The following is a 17,238-nucleotide window of genomic DNA, read 5'->3' as shown; positions in this document are numbered from 1 at the left end:
GCGCCCAAAGGGCGCGCCGAAAAATACAACTGAATGATGAATTTTGTGGCTGACACTAGCATTTTAGGCAATGATGAGCCTGTGTCAAAATTCAAAAACACACTGACCCCCCCCCCTATTGGGCATTTCAAAAACATGGTGACCCCCCTATCACCAAAGTCAAAAACAGGGTGACCCCCCCATGAATCCACCGCCCCCCCCCCCAGGCTGAAGAAACTGACCAGTCCTAATGAAATTTACTATAAAACACATGACAGGATTCATAACACTGCTTTAAGCATATATATATATATATATATATATATTATATATATATATATATATATATATATATATATATTATATATATATATATATATATATATACTTTTAAACAGGATATATTACGTTTAAATAAATAAACAACTTTTCTCTGTCAATAAAAATAAAGTAAGATCAAACAAGACAATGTATTATGTATAGTACTGAGTGACAGTGTTCGTGTCTATAGTGCAGAACGGCAGTGTTCTTTGCCAGGTTCATGGTAGTGGTCTTTTCTCAATCCAATGATTGTTTTACACAATCTCTGTCCTCTGCTCACATAGAATACTACACATTATTTTTAAATGTGCAGTTGTTAACCAGTGACATGTAATTATCTCAAGAACAGCATATTTAAAAAGCTGGCAATCATGAAAAAACTGCATTTCTTCAGATTTCCATGTTTGGGGATAAAATGGTGCAGGACAGACGACAGAAAAAAATACTGCCATATTCATTTCCTCCAGCTCCTCCCCTCAAAGTCAAATGGTTCATCCCTTATCGAGCCTCGAGGGCAGACAGATGAATGTTACTGAGGTCGAGAGAAGGTGTGTGTATATTTCCGTGTTTGCTCAAGGGAAAGAACGGCAAATTACCTGTTGAAATTCTATCCAAATTTCCTTGTAATTTTTATCCATTCATCGTTTGCTTATTTATCTGGCGCACTCAGTGACTAGACTGATACCCTGCCTCGCCTTCGCCAAATCGCACATCTTTTTTTTACCCGTCATTCTTAGCGATATGTTAATTCTCCTTTGCCGCCACAGATTCAAATATGGTTGATCTGCTGCTGCCTGTGAGAAGTTTAATAGAGGGATCATGTCCGTACTTGTAGCCGATTTAAAGTTCAGTGATTGAGAGATATTGAGGTAGGTGTGCAACAGCACTCCTCCATTTGGGATCTGACCACAAGCTTTTTACTGTAGCATTGGAAGAATTTCGAGTCCGACTCCGAGCGACCGACGGTCTTTGTGCAAAACACTAATACTTTAATAGCATACGACTCACAGTGGCAGGGGTTTTATGAAGTTTTGACACCTTTCCTGCCACTCAAGTTAAGCAAGGTCGTAGAAGAGAGTGTATAGTCTCGTTCTACCTCCATAGGACAATTAAGAGGCAAATCAGAGCCGATATCTCTCTTTCTACCTCCATGGTTTGAACGTGGCGGTACTCCTTCAGTCCTTGGGCACACAAGGAGGTTTAGGTATCACTGGTCAACTGGACCCCGAACCCAAGTCAATGACCCTAAAATGTTTTTAGGGCCGAGTTGACTTAATGTCTACCTGACTGGGGTCCAGTTGGTTTGGGGTCCAGTCGTCTAGAAACTAAGGAAATACGATTGATTTGTTAGCGAACACTGCTTGTTTAACCAGCCGGTGTTCAACTTCAACATAGCTTGTTATGGTACGTAACTGGTCAACTGGACCCCGAGTCAACTGGACCTCTTACCCAAGTCAACTGGACCCTTAAATATTTTTTGACTGAGCACCAGTGCCCTGATCTATTTCATTTTAAAGGTGTATTTTTGAGGTTATGATCCATTAGCAGTAACATTCTTGGATGTGATGAACGCAAATAAAAAACAAACCCCTTAGATCTCTTGATTTTCATCACACAGGCGAATGAAAATTTGGTGAAACTAAGAACTTGCGTAAGTAAATCCTGAAATATGGATAGCTTGCGCTTTGTACCTGAACTAGCGTGATAGTATATATAGGTTCTGATTCAGCAACCTAGCAGTGCAGTTACGGACAATTGTGTTGTAGGTTAATACATGTAATGTAGGTCCCTACACACATAAGAAGGAATGGAATTACTCTCAACACAAGTGGGTATTAATGATCAAAAATGATTTGAACAGATAAAATGATCAGAATGTAGAGTTGTTCAGGGTACGGTTCAGGTAGAGTAACCGTGTTCAAGAGTAGACTTTTAGTTTAGAGTTAACTTTGGGTCCAGTTGACTGGGGTCTAGTCGGAAACCCATGTTATCATGATATGCTTATTTTGATTCTTTACATTATAACTAGCAATGTGAAATTTATTTATACTGCTATAATGTATAACTGTTACTTATATCCAAATTTACGCTATTATTAATGCCACAGCCCCTCTTTTTTAAGGCAAACTGACAGGGACATAGTTTGCTGTTCATGCAAAAGTAAAACAGAGACACTGCTGTTAACATTTTTTCACACTGATGTCAAAAGCATTTTTCAATGACACTTCATTAAAATGAAGATGGAGCATTATTTTAATGCCTGAAAACTCGACAGATGTAATCTGTAGTCCTTAGGCATAGACTTGCCCCAAGTCTGTTGGCATATAAATATCAAAACAGAGTATTAAAATTGAAGGAATAAACTTTAGTATACTCTCACGTCGATGGTGAGGTGATTGTTCAATTGAAGTAATACTTTATCTCTTTGTCTTATATTTTAAAGGTACTTTTCACAATCCCAGGGATCGCCTTTGTTCTAGTCTGTAAGAGGATTACAGAGATGTGATGCCTTTTGTTTTCCATTGAAATTGCAATCTAGTGGGTAAATTTTTTGATGAGACAATCTGGTACCAACACAGGCGAGGCCTTTAACCCTTTTCCTGTCAAGTCCATATTTCACCATCAGGTAAAGATGCTTAAAATCAATGAAGCACAACATATTCTATAGGTGTATTTTAACATAATATTGAACATTTTGAAGGCTGTTGAAAACAGAAATACTGTAATTTGTAAACTTTATTTTTATCGACTGCTAAGACCAAGCCAAGTGGATGAAAATACATATGGTTTTGGCTCTATACCGCTTTTTACTGACTTGGCAGATGGGGAAGTGATACTGTCTGGCAGGAAATGGGTTAAGCAAGGGGTAAAAAAGTGTTTCATGCTAGGTATGTCACTTCCCCATCTGCTTAGTTTAATACGATAAAAAGTGGTATTGAGCCAAAACATATTTCACTTTTTTAACATGTTATCATGCTAGAGGTAAGTCAGATAAAGTCATGTTTAATCTGTTTTCAGAGGCCTTCAAATGGTCAGGTCTTTGTTAAACTTCAACATAGGATTATGTTATTCTTCACTGGTTTTAAGCAACTTGACCTAATTAATGTGACATATGAACCTGACAGAATAAGGGTTAAAGTGGCAGTCAAGGGAGTCCAGGATCCCTGGTTTTTGGATTTATATAAGTATAAACTCTGCCAGATAATCAGATATCTTTGGTGTAGGTGAAAGAAATCTGACACTGCATACCAAACATTTGGTATCAACTATTAGAAATCAAGCCCTATCCAAGGAAGCACTCAAATCTTGAGAAAGATGTTTTTATATGGCTGAAGTTGCATGTTGCTTAATTTTACTGATAAAAGTCTGTCCTATCTAATCTAGAAGTTGCGTTTCAAAGTAAGACAATAATTATCCAGTGCCAATGACAGAAACAATATTGAAACACAGAAAAATCAAATACACAATTACATTTTGATTCTCTGCTACGCTGTAGCAGTCCAAAAATGATAATGATAAGCTGTAGAGTGTGTCACATTTCAAATTTAAGCACTGTAATCAAGTGTTCATATATTTATGACATTGACAACATTGGTTTTTGTCACTTTGTTATCAAAACAAACTTAAAAATCTTGATTTTCTGGAACTCTGTCCCTGTATTGCTCAGTCTGGGGCATCTTGAATAATGACTGTAGCCAAAAATGTCAGAAATCCAGAAAGATGGATTGTATGCTTTGACCAGTATTTACTTATTAGTTAATTTATTTCAATGAAATTGCTGTACATTTTTATTAACATATACAATGATCTGTTCTTATTCTTCAGATCTGTCATTGTTTACATGCATACCGCTGCCATTAATTCTAGCAAACTTTTCCATTGGTATATTCCACTATGAGCAGCGCAAACTCTGAAAATGTTGGACTGGATGAAGTTGACTTTGCCAGAGTAAGTATTTTTTGGGAATCTGAATTTTGTTTTGGAAAAAGTGATATATAAAAATTATGGACAACTGTCATTTGAACATTGATGTATTAAATACTGCAGTTATCTCATCAACATAGCTTAAAGGTATACAGTCACCTGTAATTTAAATATGCCCATATAGGGTCAAAGGGGCGTTCCTTGCCTAGTTTAGTTTTGACAGTCATATCATAAAATTTACCTTTATAATGTGTTACATCAATGTTCTTCTAAAGTTTCAGCTGGTTTTCAGCTCAACTTCCCTTGCCTTGTTGCATGAACTGATTCTTACAATACATCATAGCATTGTGTATGCAGTAAAAGTAGAATTTTGCGGTTCTTTTTGGTTCATTTATATGTGTTTTCTATTATAATACTATATTTTAGTTCACAATACATGTATTGTATCTTGATATGATATATTGAAATTATTCTGAAATATGCAATTTTGTATTTTTGGAGCAACTTTTGTCATTTTTTGTCAAAAAAATTGTTTCTCAAACATAACTTGTCTGATAGCTTTTATATTTGGTATACATGTTTTTAGGGATGATATTCAAATTATGATGAAATTTTCATTGAGTATTTTTGCAGGTATTTTTGCCGTTTTTGGTCAGGTCATCCCGAAAGGAGCTATCAAAGATTTGTACCTTCTTCATCAACACATTTCACAAATTGTTATTCTCTACATACTGCATGCAGCGAAGCTTTATCAGCCTTAAGGTCGCTTGTTTACATGCACTAATGATCAATGTCGTTTGTTTTCCCCTCAAGCCTGGGATTGATTTCAACAAATTCAATGAAATTCAAAAACCATACTGCCAAACAGCCAAAAGTTTCTGCAGAACAGACCCCCTCCAGCCTTTGACCAACTATCAGCAAGCAAAGAGGAAATCATTGGATTCAAATATTTCTGCCACAGAAGATAATGGTTTTGAAAAAAAGAAACAAAAATCAGGTAAGTGTTTTTAGTTGTAATGTACATTACTATCAGATCCAAACTATTACATATGTGTTATGTTTTACCTGCCAGCACTCTGATGTATATTCAGCTAAGGGAGATATTGGTGGCAGTAAATATCTCAACTTAACCTCTAAATGCCTCTACCATGGTCTGATGAAAGACTGCCATCTCTATTGTCTTGTTTCTGCTGATGATGTCACTATCACTTCTGCTACTGTGTTTTGCTAAACATACTAAATTCACCATGTTCTTGATTATTTCTCATCTTTATCTACAGATTTGACAGAAAAACCAAAAATGAATGAATGTAAAGTTGATGGGAGTGAGCACACAGTTGTCATCACAGGTCCTGGTTGTACCATTAATTGTAAGTAACAAGACAATGTCAAGTAACAACTGTTGGTTCATATGTGAAACTGTTCTTGCCTATTTGTGTCTATATCATAACTTAGTGTTTGTAATATTCCTTATTGCTTCTGTTTCCATCATTGATAGCATTAAAGGCAGGCGTTGGTGACTTTCATTTGTGGATATGATTATAATGAAGGGTTTCAATCATAAAAATTTGATCTGTTTTCTATGATTTAACATGTTTTGGTGATTATCTTAAATTGATTTATTTTCTCAAGAACGTACATTTCCCTTTTTTCCAATTGGTCTTTCACCAGGCAGCCATTTTATTACAAATCATGACAATGTCATACATGAGAGATTGCCTTTGATTAATTTTGATGAGGGTTTCCTTATACTGACAATGTTTAGCAAATTTATGAAAGATTTTCGCTACTCACATTTCACTGTTATGTTCATGTATAGTCACTTCCACCTTGGTGATCAATAGATGAGTTATCTGCTGGACCTTGGTGATCAATAGATGAGTTATCTGCTGGTTGGCAGTTATTCACAACTGTCAGACATGCAGGGCTCGAAATTAACTTTTTTGCCTGGTAGTCCCATCGGGCTACCATTTTCTGAAGTTGGTAGCCCAGCGACAAGGTCTGGTAGCCCCTGCATGAATGAAGAGGTTTTTTTGTAAAGGGTATTTTTATTTATATCTTGACAATGAAAAATTTATTTTGCATGATTCTATCCCGGAAGTGAATTTTCTAGTCATTTGACATCATTACTTGCAGATCATAGCCCTAGGAGAACGGTATAGCATGTGTAGTGGATAATGGTGACGCCTCAATGTTTGACGACCTATTCACACATACGCAGACTCAGCTTATTTGCAAAGTTTGATGTCCGCTATGACAACGACTTTTCACTCAGCACTTGTAAACATAACATGGCTAAAAATAGATTGGCTATGAATATCAGGATGACAACTCGGTACAGTCATGTTCCAAATACTTTCGTGGCTATTTTGGCAATTTTGTATATATTTCTCCACGATAGTACACTATCATGGGATGATCTCGTACACTTCGGAAAGCGTAATTTGTGGATGGCCCGACAGCTTTTTCTTTGCAATTTGAATAATTTTGTGAATTTTCATTTTCCATCATTTCCCGAGCCTGTCATCCTGGTACATCAGTTCAGATAATGATATTTTATTGAAAGTTTGTCGCAAAAAACTCAACTGCACTGTCGCCTCTTAATTTGCAAAATAAAGTCATAGTATGGCCTTTTTATGTCTAGCTGGGTTGACTGTATGAGCGTTGGTCATCTCACAGCGAACAACATGTCGTCCACTAAGGGTCAACATCAAAAGTTCAATATAATAAATCTAACTTAATTGCTCAAGTTTGGCCTCAGACCCCGCCCCTCCTAACTTAGCTGACCTAAAATTGAAAAACATTACGGACTCATACCCTGTACTGATTCTTTCAAACGACGTACGAATGTACCATTCAATTAAATAAAAATTGAAAACCATTAAAAAGTAACACAAATACGGGTGACTGGATCGGTTTTAGCGTACAAAAAGCAGCCGTGAAATCGTAAAATTTGCCAAAAAGACGTTAAATTGTTTTTGACTGCACAGAAATTAATTTGGCCAACCCCCCACCCCCAAACTTAAGCAATTAAGTTTTTTTTCTAACATCGATCTTTTGACGTCCCCTAAGTAATTTCATGTTGTGGGTGAGCCACAATGGAAGGGGGTTCGTTTCACAGCAATGAGTGGGTGACAATACAAGACAATGACACTTGGCTGAACTGTAACTGGGAACGCACGTTTATTGACTGCAGTACTGTTACATGACTTACATGCATGTGCTCTCTCGCTCACGCTCACGCTCACAGTGCCCAAAAATACATGGCATGCGTGCTTATATGCTATAGGCTCGGTAGGACAAAACAATTTTAGCGGGCTGCGTTGTGATTGGCTAGAATGGCCTGGTCCATAAAGTTTGTGTCAGTTTCCCACAGGAACGCGTGTAATACTAGAACACAACTGGTTTGAACAGGAAATGACTGAATAACAATGTAAACAATAATAATAACACATTGCAATAAAATATAAATCAATAATGTAATTCACGACATACTCCCGGCCGCGAGAAAGAACTCCAAGATTATTGATTCTATATTTTTAACGATCATGGAAATATAACTCTGCAATGTTAATAACACGAACACAATAATATCTCAGTGTTCAATGTTCACTGAAAACTTGAGTTCACTCAATGAGTTCAAAATTAAACTCTTGTATGTGTTCCTTTTCTTTGGTTGTGGTAGTGTCATGTTGTCTGATGAGATCTTCTATCGGTTCCAGATGTCCGATGAGAAGGAATTTCGCCTTTTCTCGTCTTTTCAGTAGAGCTTGTAAAGTCGGCATGGTTGGCTGTGATCCTGGTCTCGGCACCAAATTGTGGGTGAGCCACAATGGAAGGGGGTTCGTTTCACAGCAATGAGTGGGTGACGATACAAGACAATGACACTTGGCTGGAACTGTAACTGGGAACGCACGTTTATTGACTGCAGTACTGTTACATGACTTACATGTGCTCTCTCGCTCACGCTCACGCTCACAGTGCCCAAAAATACATGGCATGCGTGCTTATATGCTATAGGCTCGGTAGGACAAAACAATTTTAGCGGGCTGCGTTGTGATTGGCTAGAATGGCCTGGTCCATAAAGTTTGTGTCAGTTTCCCACAGGAACGCGTGTAATACTAGAACACAACTGGTTTGAACAGGAAATGACTGAATAACAATGTAAACAATAATAATAACACATTGCAATAAAATATAAATCAATAATGTAATTCACGACACATGTCCCGGGCTTTGGTAGTCTGTGTGGGCTACCATTTCATGGGTTTTGGTAGCCCCAGGGAAAAGTTGGTAGTCTGTGGACGCAGGACTACCGCTAATTTCGAGCCCTTACATGATACTGATGGTGATTATTGTTTGATATTTTTGCAGTAAATACAGCAAGCCCAACAGAGCAATCATTGGGTGTGGATTCAACAGATTCTGGTGATATTTGTGATGCTGATCCAGCATCCGTATCTGAACCTAACCAAAGTTCAAGTCCAACATTGTCACAGAGCAATAGCAGCAGTAATACCCTTTCAAAAGGTAATCATAGTCTCAAAGAGTTATCTGTTTTACACGAGATGAAACCATAAGTTTTAAAACATTACTTCTGTAATAGATAATTGGCTTTATAGTCTTTTTTAAAGCATTGTTTGTGAAAAATATATAATATGAAGCTATATGACTTGTGGAGAGTTGACACAATAAAACTTTGTGAGTTTGTTGATGGATTTTTTAACTTTTTTATGCATTCAGGTCCAAGTATGAAGAAGATTTTCCGGTTCGTTGCTGAGAGAATTCCACATGAATGGAAGAATGTTGCTAGAGAACTTCCAATCTCAGATGACAATCTGATAGAAGCTGAAATACATCAACTTGAGGAGAAATACAGAGGTAATCTAAAAGAACAAGCTTATAACAGTTTGATTGTATGGGAAAATAGCTGTGTTGAAGATGAAGAATGCACCAAAGAAAGACTTGTTGAAGCCTTGAAAACATGTCGGTTAAATTATGTAGTTAGAGAACTTCGGAAACAAAGATGGATGAAAACATAACTGTGAAACAGTATGTGGTGTGCTGCAGTGGGAATTTGAGTGGCTGATGATTATAGAATGTTTTGTTTGGACAGGTTATGTGATGCATGGCCAGTTAGTAAGGTGTTCTGTAATGTCCATGGTATAAGAATATAGAATTGTTCAATTCAAACAAAATTTGATGCTAATTTAGGAATCACTGTGTCATTTTGTTTTTGTGTATGTAGCTTGCATAATGGATGTTTACACGCTATACTTGAAATTACAAGTAGTTTATTCCTGCTATTAGCACAACATGAAAGTAATTAAGGAATGTTCAGATTATCAGCCATCTCGATCTATTTGCTGTGGCACATGCACATCACACGTGAATCACTTGGATCTAATTTTCTGAAGCCACAAATTATGTTTATGGAGTACTTTTGTGTCAAGTGCTTTCTGCACAGACCCCAGAAAAAACCAAGGTCTATGGTTCCAGTAATTATTACTGGTCTGTTGAATTTATTATTCCTAGATCTTTTAGATCATTCAGGTGGCTTTGTCATTTTTTGTTAATACTTTATGTACAATATTTTGTGTTTTTCTGTTCTCTATTTTACACTATTGGTAGATAATGCAACTTTATTGAAATGGAAAGAATTATGCAGTTAGGTATCTAAATGTTAGGTTTTGCAAAAATGCATTGTGGATGTTTTTCCCTGGAGTTTCAAACGTCTATCATAAGATGGTACTTTTATAATGTGCAGATGAAATAATTATCTTGCAGTCATTCAAGTACATACTGGCAGACGGATAAAAGAAACTAGACACTTTTCCAAAATACTGCATAAACATCTCTTTGTCGCAGATGAAATATTTCATCCTTGGTTCCTGGCATATAGAGGGCTCCCTTATGTAGGGACAATATTGTGTCTCTAATGATCCATAGATGAGCAAACTCATTTTAATTAAGACTTAGATATTTTATGAATAGGTCCGTTGCAGAAGATACAAAAGAAGGTTATTTCTATATGACTTCAGTTTGTAAATGAGTTTGAAATAATTGTTAGTGCCACAAAACTCAAGTGAAATGAATTGTTAGTGCCACACAACTGAACTGAAATGAATTGTTAGTGCCACATATGTTAGTGCCACACAACTGAAATGAAATGAATGTTAGTGCCACACAGCTCAAGAAAATGAATGGTTAGTGCCACACATGTTAGTGCTATACACAACTGAAATGAAATAATGTTAGTGCTACACAACTCAAGAGAAATAATTGTTAGTGCCACAAAACTCAAGTGAAATGAATTGTTAGTGCCACACAACTGAACTGAAATGAATTGTTAGTGCTACACAACTCAAGAGAAAGGAATTGTTAGTACCACACAACTCAAGTGAAATGAATTGTTAGTGCCACACACGTGAAATAAAATGAATTGTTAGTGCCACACAACTCAAGTGAAATGTTAATGCCACTCAACTGAGTCAGAATAATAGTATCAGACCATAATCTACATCACATTCATGAGTTCCATACTGACAAACTTGATGTACCAAACACAATCAGCACAGCACAGATAGACAACCAACAAGTGCCAGTACATACAACAAAGTCAAATCTGTAGAAGAAAATAATATGGACCTGTAGTAAAGACAGTGGAGAAGTAATGTCAAGTGTTGCATCAGAGGATGGTGAAATAAGAATGAGATAATTGATAAAAGAGATTTTGTATCTTAAAGAATCAAAAGGGCTCTGAATCAAAAGAGACGTGTATGGATTCAATAGATATTCTACTGTGAAGTTTTTAGTGATAAACAATGGTATGAAATCATGGCTGGAAGACAAGAAAGACAAATCATGAAATGTGGAGGAAGAGGTAAAGATGTAGAGTTCTTTTTGGGATGCCAAAGTGATGTGAAGTATTTTATGGCATAAGGAAACGGTGGATGACTAACTCCATCACTGCTCATTTAGTGGCAGGGCTTGTCTGGTTAAATGCAATTTATTTTACTCCACGGAAATAGTCATGGAGAATATGACAAGTATGATTATGATTTTGTATCTACATTAATTGCTATCGCTGTTGTCATCAAAATCAGCCACTCATTAAAACTGACCTTTTACCAGAATTGAAATATTTTGATTGCTATGCAATTGTAAGTAAATGGTCAAATTTAGCAAGTTTGGCTGTATTTAGTGATGTACTCAAACATTGCTTCTGTTTGGAAAAGTGACATTTTAATTTTTTTCCCTTTTTTTCTCACAAAGAATCATGTTCAAAGATTTATGTGCTTGTAAACGTTTTGTCAACATCTCACAAGTACCGGTACTTTATATTCAGATTGCCAACCTCCTTTAGTGTAAATTTGCAGGGAAGTTTAAAATACTTTTAAGAAATGTGAAAAAGAATCATGCCTCTTATTCATTGTGAAAATCTTAAATTTCATATTTGTGGAAGATTCTCAGATGCATTCTTTCATGTTTGAAAAAGTTGTTTTTATGTATGTTTCTAATATTTGCATATATATTTTGAATAATTCATCATTCTATTGTGAAGACCTCACAAAAAGTGTTGTCAATTTGTATTCAAGCATTTTCAAAAGTTGTTTTAGAAATGTTCTTTAAGAAACTTATTTTTCAAAACGTCACCAATTCTTTGCTCAAGATTGGCTAGATACCCAGTTCATATTTGTACCAGCCAATTATGCCAAACATAGAAAATATTTTCTGGCTGTGTATTTGCCATGTGAATTTTGATTAGTAGCAGTACGTAAGTCAATTTTGCCAATTTTTCCTGGACTTTATAAAAGAGTAGGGTGGGATAGTAATTTGAAGGGAAAACTCATGTATTTATAAGAAAGTACTTCCAAACTTTCAGCAGTGAGATGAGAAATAAAGCAATGTTTTGATGAAGTTTATTATTGCAAATGGTTACTACCATTGTATTCTACCTTGCAATGTTTGATAACAGGATTCCTGTATTTAGAAGTCTCGTTTTCTTTTTTGTCCATCTCTATGGTATATTCATAAAAATCAAATATAACCAAGAGTGCTAGTAATTCAAAAAATTATTGAATCATCAAAGAGGTTGTCAGTTTATGTTTTAGGATATTTTTAGCAATAACATAGTGTAAGTTGACAAGTCTGGTCTCCAAGATGTAAATAATACAGCTTTCAGTTGTCAGTAATTTTCAGACATATTAAGTGTTTTATTGCTTTTTAAATAATAGCCACCAGTTGTCTTTTTACAGTAGCAAATTTTATAATCCAGATTTTACATGTGGTAAGTAGATAGCATTGTTACTAACTCCAATTTTACATTTAAAAGCAAACTATGTAATCATGTTCATCATTTTTATGATATAACAAGCAAAACTGAACAAAGAATGAAAAATGTAATCATGTTGATAATTTTTCTGAGTTATAGACAACTGAACAAAGTACATGTATGAAGTGTTACAGGCAATATCAGTGTCAATTTTATACAGATATATTGAGATATCATCTAGGTTATATTATTTTGTCCACAAATGTAGTCTGCCTGACAAATTCCATATGATGTGAATGATAAAAATCAATGTAAAATGTATTTGCACCGAAGGACTATACTTGTTGAAATTTTCTATGTACCAATTTTCAAAGTAATACACACACAATATAGACATTCTACAGTCTGTATTTGTCAATCTTTTATGAGAGAATTCGCTAGATAGCAATCTTTGAAGAAGCTTCAAGAAACTATTAAAAAACAAAGTACACAACTAAGACAAGCAATTTGTTTGGATATTTGTGTAATCCCATGTTTACTCTGGTTTTGTTTTTTAATTATTTGTATACATTAGCATTTGCTATCGGAAAATCTCAGATCACTTTGTCATTCTAATGTCAATGATATTAAGTGTATATTCCTCATTCAAGTACAAATGAGTTCAATGACTGTACAGATGCACAACATCCAAAAATCTGTGTATATCAAATTTGGAAGAAATGTCAATAAACTCAGAACAAACTTGATAAAGTGAAATTAAACAGTTTGAGATTTTCTTTTGTTGTTGTGTGTTTGAACACTGGATTGTAGGCCCTAAGGTTGTCCAACATTGCCACAATGAGCCCATGTGTATACTTCTGTCTTTAGACTGATTTTGTTCCTGTCATAACTTAAAAACTTTTGGTCAGAATGTCATGCACGGTGGTACATAAGATAATCATAGGGAGATTTGGGTAGGTATGGTCTGTATAATATTAATGATTATTTGGGTAATTAATGAGTTTATGCAATGAGCTATATCAAGAATTATGAAAACCAAATTTTACCAAGCAGGCACTTATACTCTTCTATGGTCTCACTGTGCTAAAATTATTGCTGGCATGGCTTGCAGATTATAAATTATAAGCTGTTATGTATCTTTAGTGTAATCTGTGTTTTTAACACAGATGCATTTTGTGAACTTGCCACACTGCTTCTTTCCGCCTCCTTGATAAGGATCAGCTGTCACCTTATTTCCCTCCAAATTCCTCTCGGCCTATTAGCAGCTCCTCTGCACACGGAACACAGCTTCAGCAGTCTTTGTTCTTGTACTTTTCCATCATTCAGTTGTCATTGTTTGCTGTGTGCTGACTGCCGTCAATCCTGCTCCGCCTATCTCTCCTTTCCTCTTCTCTCAGGCAGGGGCCTTGGATTCTATCCTGACCCATTACTTGGGAATTCTGGTTTCCACACTTTCGGCCTTGCATGATGGATTCCAACCTTGGAACAGTTGCTTGACCCTGGCTCTAGGTCATTAACTACCTCTTTCACTCTGCTTGCTGGACTGACGGTGCCATCTCCCAGTTATGTAGTGGTAGTCATGTTTTACTTCACTTGGATTCACAGCATAGTTTTGATGTTATTACATGCACTTGCAGTTTCCTGTGGGTTGCCTTTTTTATTTGAAATAAAGTAAATATTTCATCAGTGCAGTGTGATGTATTCAGAAAACAAATTATCGAAATTCAATGTGCTGAATTTCATCAGACCTTTGAAGTATGTTGGTCATACCAGGGATATAAAAAAGAGATTACATCCATGGTTAGGTCAACTTATGCTGAAAGAAACACTGATTATTTTCATATTTAATTAATTTCTTTAAATAAGCCTTAAAGGCATAAAATTAAAAGCATTTTGACTGGACCTCTGCTACTCATTGAGAATATTCAGGTGAAAGCTTGATGAGCATGACATCTGAATTATTAGCTTATTTGCATATTTAATGAATTTGGTAATTAGCCCATACATCAATGCTGAATGCTGTGCTATTCATTTGTCATACATATCGAAACTGAACACACTGACTTTTGATGAAACTTCAGTAATGCATTGTGTATACTGAGATTTATATGCTGAAAGTTTGGTGTATATTCCCATGTTTATTATAGGCTAATTTAAATATTTAATGACTTTCTGCAATTAGGCAGTGTCAAAAGTGAGTGCACTGAGTTGATCAGAATTCTAAGGTGTATCAGTTATACTTAGATTAAGCTGTGCACAAAGTTTTGATGAGTGTGACATCATAATTTGTATATTTTGCATTATTTTAATGTGTGCAATTATGCATTTTAGTTTGGTTTGTATTATGTGCATGGTATTAGCTCATTAGCATGTTTAGTAAATTTTTTAAGTAAGACATATTCCAATGCACTGAATTTGATAAGACACCGACACCTAAGGTATATTTTATATTTAGCTTTGCTTGCGCTAATATTTTGATAACCAAGACATTCTGATTAATACCTTATTTACATATTGAGTGAAAATCAGTAATAAGGCCACATATCAATTCTAAATGCATTGAATTTTATAAACCTTTGAATTATATTTAGCTTTGTTCATGTGGAAAGTTTGAGAACCATGACATACTGATGAATAGCTTAATGCATATTTAACAAAATTCTGTAATTAGGTCATGTGTTTAAAATGAATGTACTGAATTTAACATTGTAAGGTAGATAGATCAATTAACTTTGATTCAGTCATGCTGAAAGTTTGATTAGCAAGACATATCATAATTCGCTCATTTGCATATGATAAATGACTTTTTAATTCGGCCAAATATCAAAACTGAATGCACTTAATTTGATCAGGTACAAAACATTAATGGATGACCTGTGTTCACCTCAACATTAGCATCATAAGCATATAAACACATGTATGTTGATTATTTTTTATCCTAATTTATGTTTCTGATTCATTCCTTTTGGTTTTTATACACCATATTAAGATGCTGAACAGAAGTATGTAAGGTTTTCATAAAATCACCAGGAAACAGTAGCTGTAACTGGTGTTTCACCAAATCTTCACATTCAGAAATGATAAAATAAATAAAACAATGTTTTCATGCTGGGTGTTTCTTGGCATTTGTAAATCATATACCATTATGCAGAATCTTTAGAGAATGATTTTTAGAATTACAGTGTACCTGCAGTACTTACACTTTTGTCACTACAGATTTTATTTCCAAGCAATAATTTTATCTTTCCATGGAGAGGTTAAGATTATTTGCCATAATTGTAGCCACGGATACATTGAACCTTTTTCCAATTCATGTATACATCTTGAGTTAGATGACAGGAAAAGGTGTCTCCTATACTATGTTCACAAGTCCATTGATGTTCACTAATCCTATTTTTACAAAGTTGCATTAGTTTGATGTCTCTGTACACTCCAGCCTATTTTTCAAAATTTATGACAAATTCAAACGTTGTTAGACAATTGGTACCCATCTACCACTCTGCCTGGTCATTGTATTAAAGCCCCACTAGCTGTACCACTCAGCCTGGTCATTGTATTAAAGCCCCACTAGCTGTACCACTCAGCCTGGTAATTGTATTAAAGCCCCACTAGTGTACCACTCAGTCTGGTCATTGTATTAAAGCCCCACTAGCTGTACCACTCAGCCTGGTCATTGTATTAAAGCCCCACTAGCTGTACCACTCAGCCTGGTCATTGTATTAAAGCCCCACTAGCTGTATCTTTTAGCATTATTCTTATGATTTTATTTCAAGCTAAAATAAGTTTGTGAGAATGTACTGATATAGGTGTGTGTATACACTTATTATTAACTAATTATTACTAATTACCCGCTGGGACTGTTAATGCAATTTTGAACAAGATACAGATTACCCTGCGATTAAATGTTTGCCCAAAAATTAAATCGCAGCCCTATGTGGAAAAGCAAAACCGTGGATATTGTGCATATTTGCACTGAATAAACTGCATAGTAGTCCAGTGTAATGCATATGGGTAAATGTTTTCAACTGTGACATTGTATGCTCTGTTTCCTTTGTAATATTACTAATTTTTGAAAATGGCGGGAAATCAAAATGACCGTTAAAATTTGAATTTACTTGTCAAATGTTTTACGGAATGGTTTCCTAATGCAGTAAAAGCCAATATCCCTTCAGAGGGTAGAATTCAGAGAAAATTAGGAGAGAATAAGAAGATATTTTTAGGTCAACAAATTTCAAGAGTTACAGCTAATGGGGCTTTAAAGTGTACCCATCTACCACTCAGTCTGGTCATTGGAAGAAATAAAATCCCTTGAATCATGTTACCATGGCAAGAGGTCTGATTAAGTATTATTATTGCATCACAAAAACTTGTCTGTAGATGGTAAAACAAAGTAATTTGACAAGTGTTGTACTGTGTTTCTTGTGATTTAAAATCTGCAAATAGAAGGATTGCATATATTGTCTGAGGCATTCCAATGAAACATTGATTCTTCAATCATATTGTCAGACAATTGGAATAATACAATTTTGGTATTCAAATTTTCATCATCAGAAATGCCCATTATGGAAACAGCTATACCAATAATGCTAGAAGCTGTTTATTATACATTCTGTTATGTTTTTCCTCATGCTTTAATTCTCCTGTCAAAATGTGAAACGCTTATTCTGAAATATTGTGTCTGGCCATATTTTCTACAGTTACTAATATGTCCAGCTTCAGTATTTTGTGACAAACACACG

General features: G+C 35.3%; 1 protein-coding gene across 3 annotated transcripts; it reads left to right on the top strand.

Moving 5' to 3' along the window:
- Positions 1–1,041: 1,041 nt before the first annotated feature.
- Positions 1,042–13,256, top strand: LOC139134555 (uncharacterized). 3 transcript variants are annotated; one of them, XM_070701442.1, is made up of 7 exons: positions 1,061–1,169; positions 2,744–2,842; positions 4,126–4,248; positions 5,038–5,221; positions 5,505–5,594; positions 8,599–8,754; positions 8,968–13,252. In XM_070701442.1, the coding sequence occupies exons 3-7, from the start codon at positions 4,195–4,197 to the stop codon at positions 9,264–9,266; spliced, it is 783 nt and encodes a 260-aa protein (XP_070557543.1). In that variant the 5' UTR covers positions 1,061–1,169; positions 2,744–2,842; positions 4,126–4,194; the 3' UTR covers positions 9,267–13,252. The 3 variants fall into 3 exon arrangements, with proteins under 3 accessions (XP_070557541.1, XP_070557543.1, XP_070557542.1); XM_070701441.1 differs by having other exon boundaries at positions 2,744–2,926; XM_070701440.1 differs by lacking the exon at positions 2,744–2,842 and having other exon boundaries at positions 1,042–1,169; positions 8,968–13,256.
- Positions 13,257–17,238: the final 3,982 nt, after the last annotated feature.

This window comes from Ptychodera flava, chromosome 6, assembly GCF_041260155.1.
Source record: "Ptychodera flava strain L36383 chromosome 6, AS_Pfla_20210202, whole genome shotgun sequence".
In the NCBI taxonomy this organism is placed as follows: Eukaryota; Metazoa; Hemichordata; class Enteropneusta; family Ptychoderidae; genus Ptychodera; species Ptychodera flava.
Note: the sequence above shows the minus strand (reverse complement) of the source record. Positions and strands in the feature narration are given on the sequence as shown.

Coding starts and splice junctions, on each gene's coding strand:
- LOC139134555 (XM_070701440.1), top strand. CDS start 4,195: ATGAGCAGCGCAAACTCTGAAAATGTTGGACTGGATGAAGTTGACTTT. Junction 5,222..5,504: donor AAAAAAGAAACAAAAATCAG/GTAAGTGTTTTT, acceptor CTTTATCTACAG/ATTTGACAGAAAAACCAAAA. Junction 5,595..8,598: donor TCCTGGTTGTACCATTAATT/GTAAGTAACAAG, acceptor ATATTTTTGCAG/TAAATACAGCAAGCCCAACA.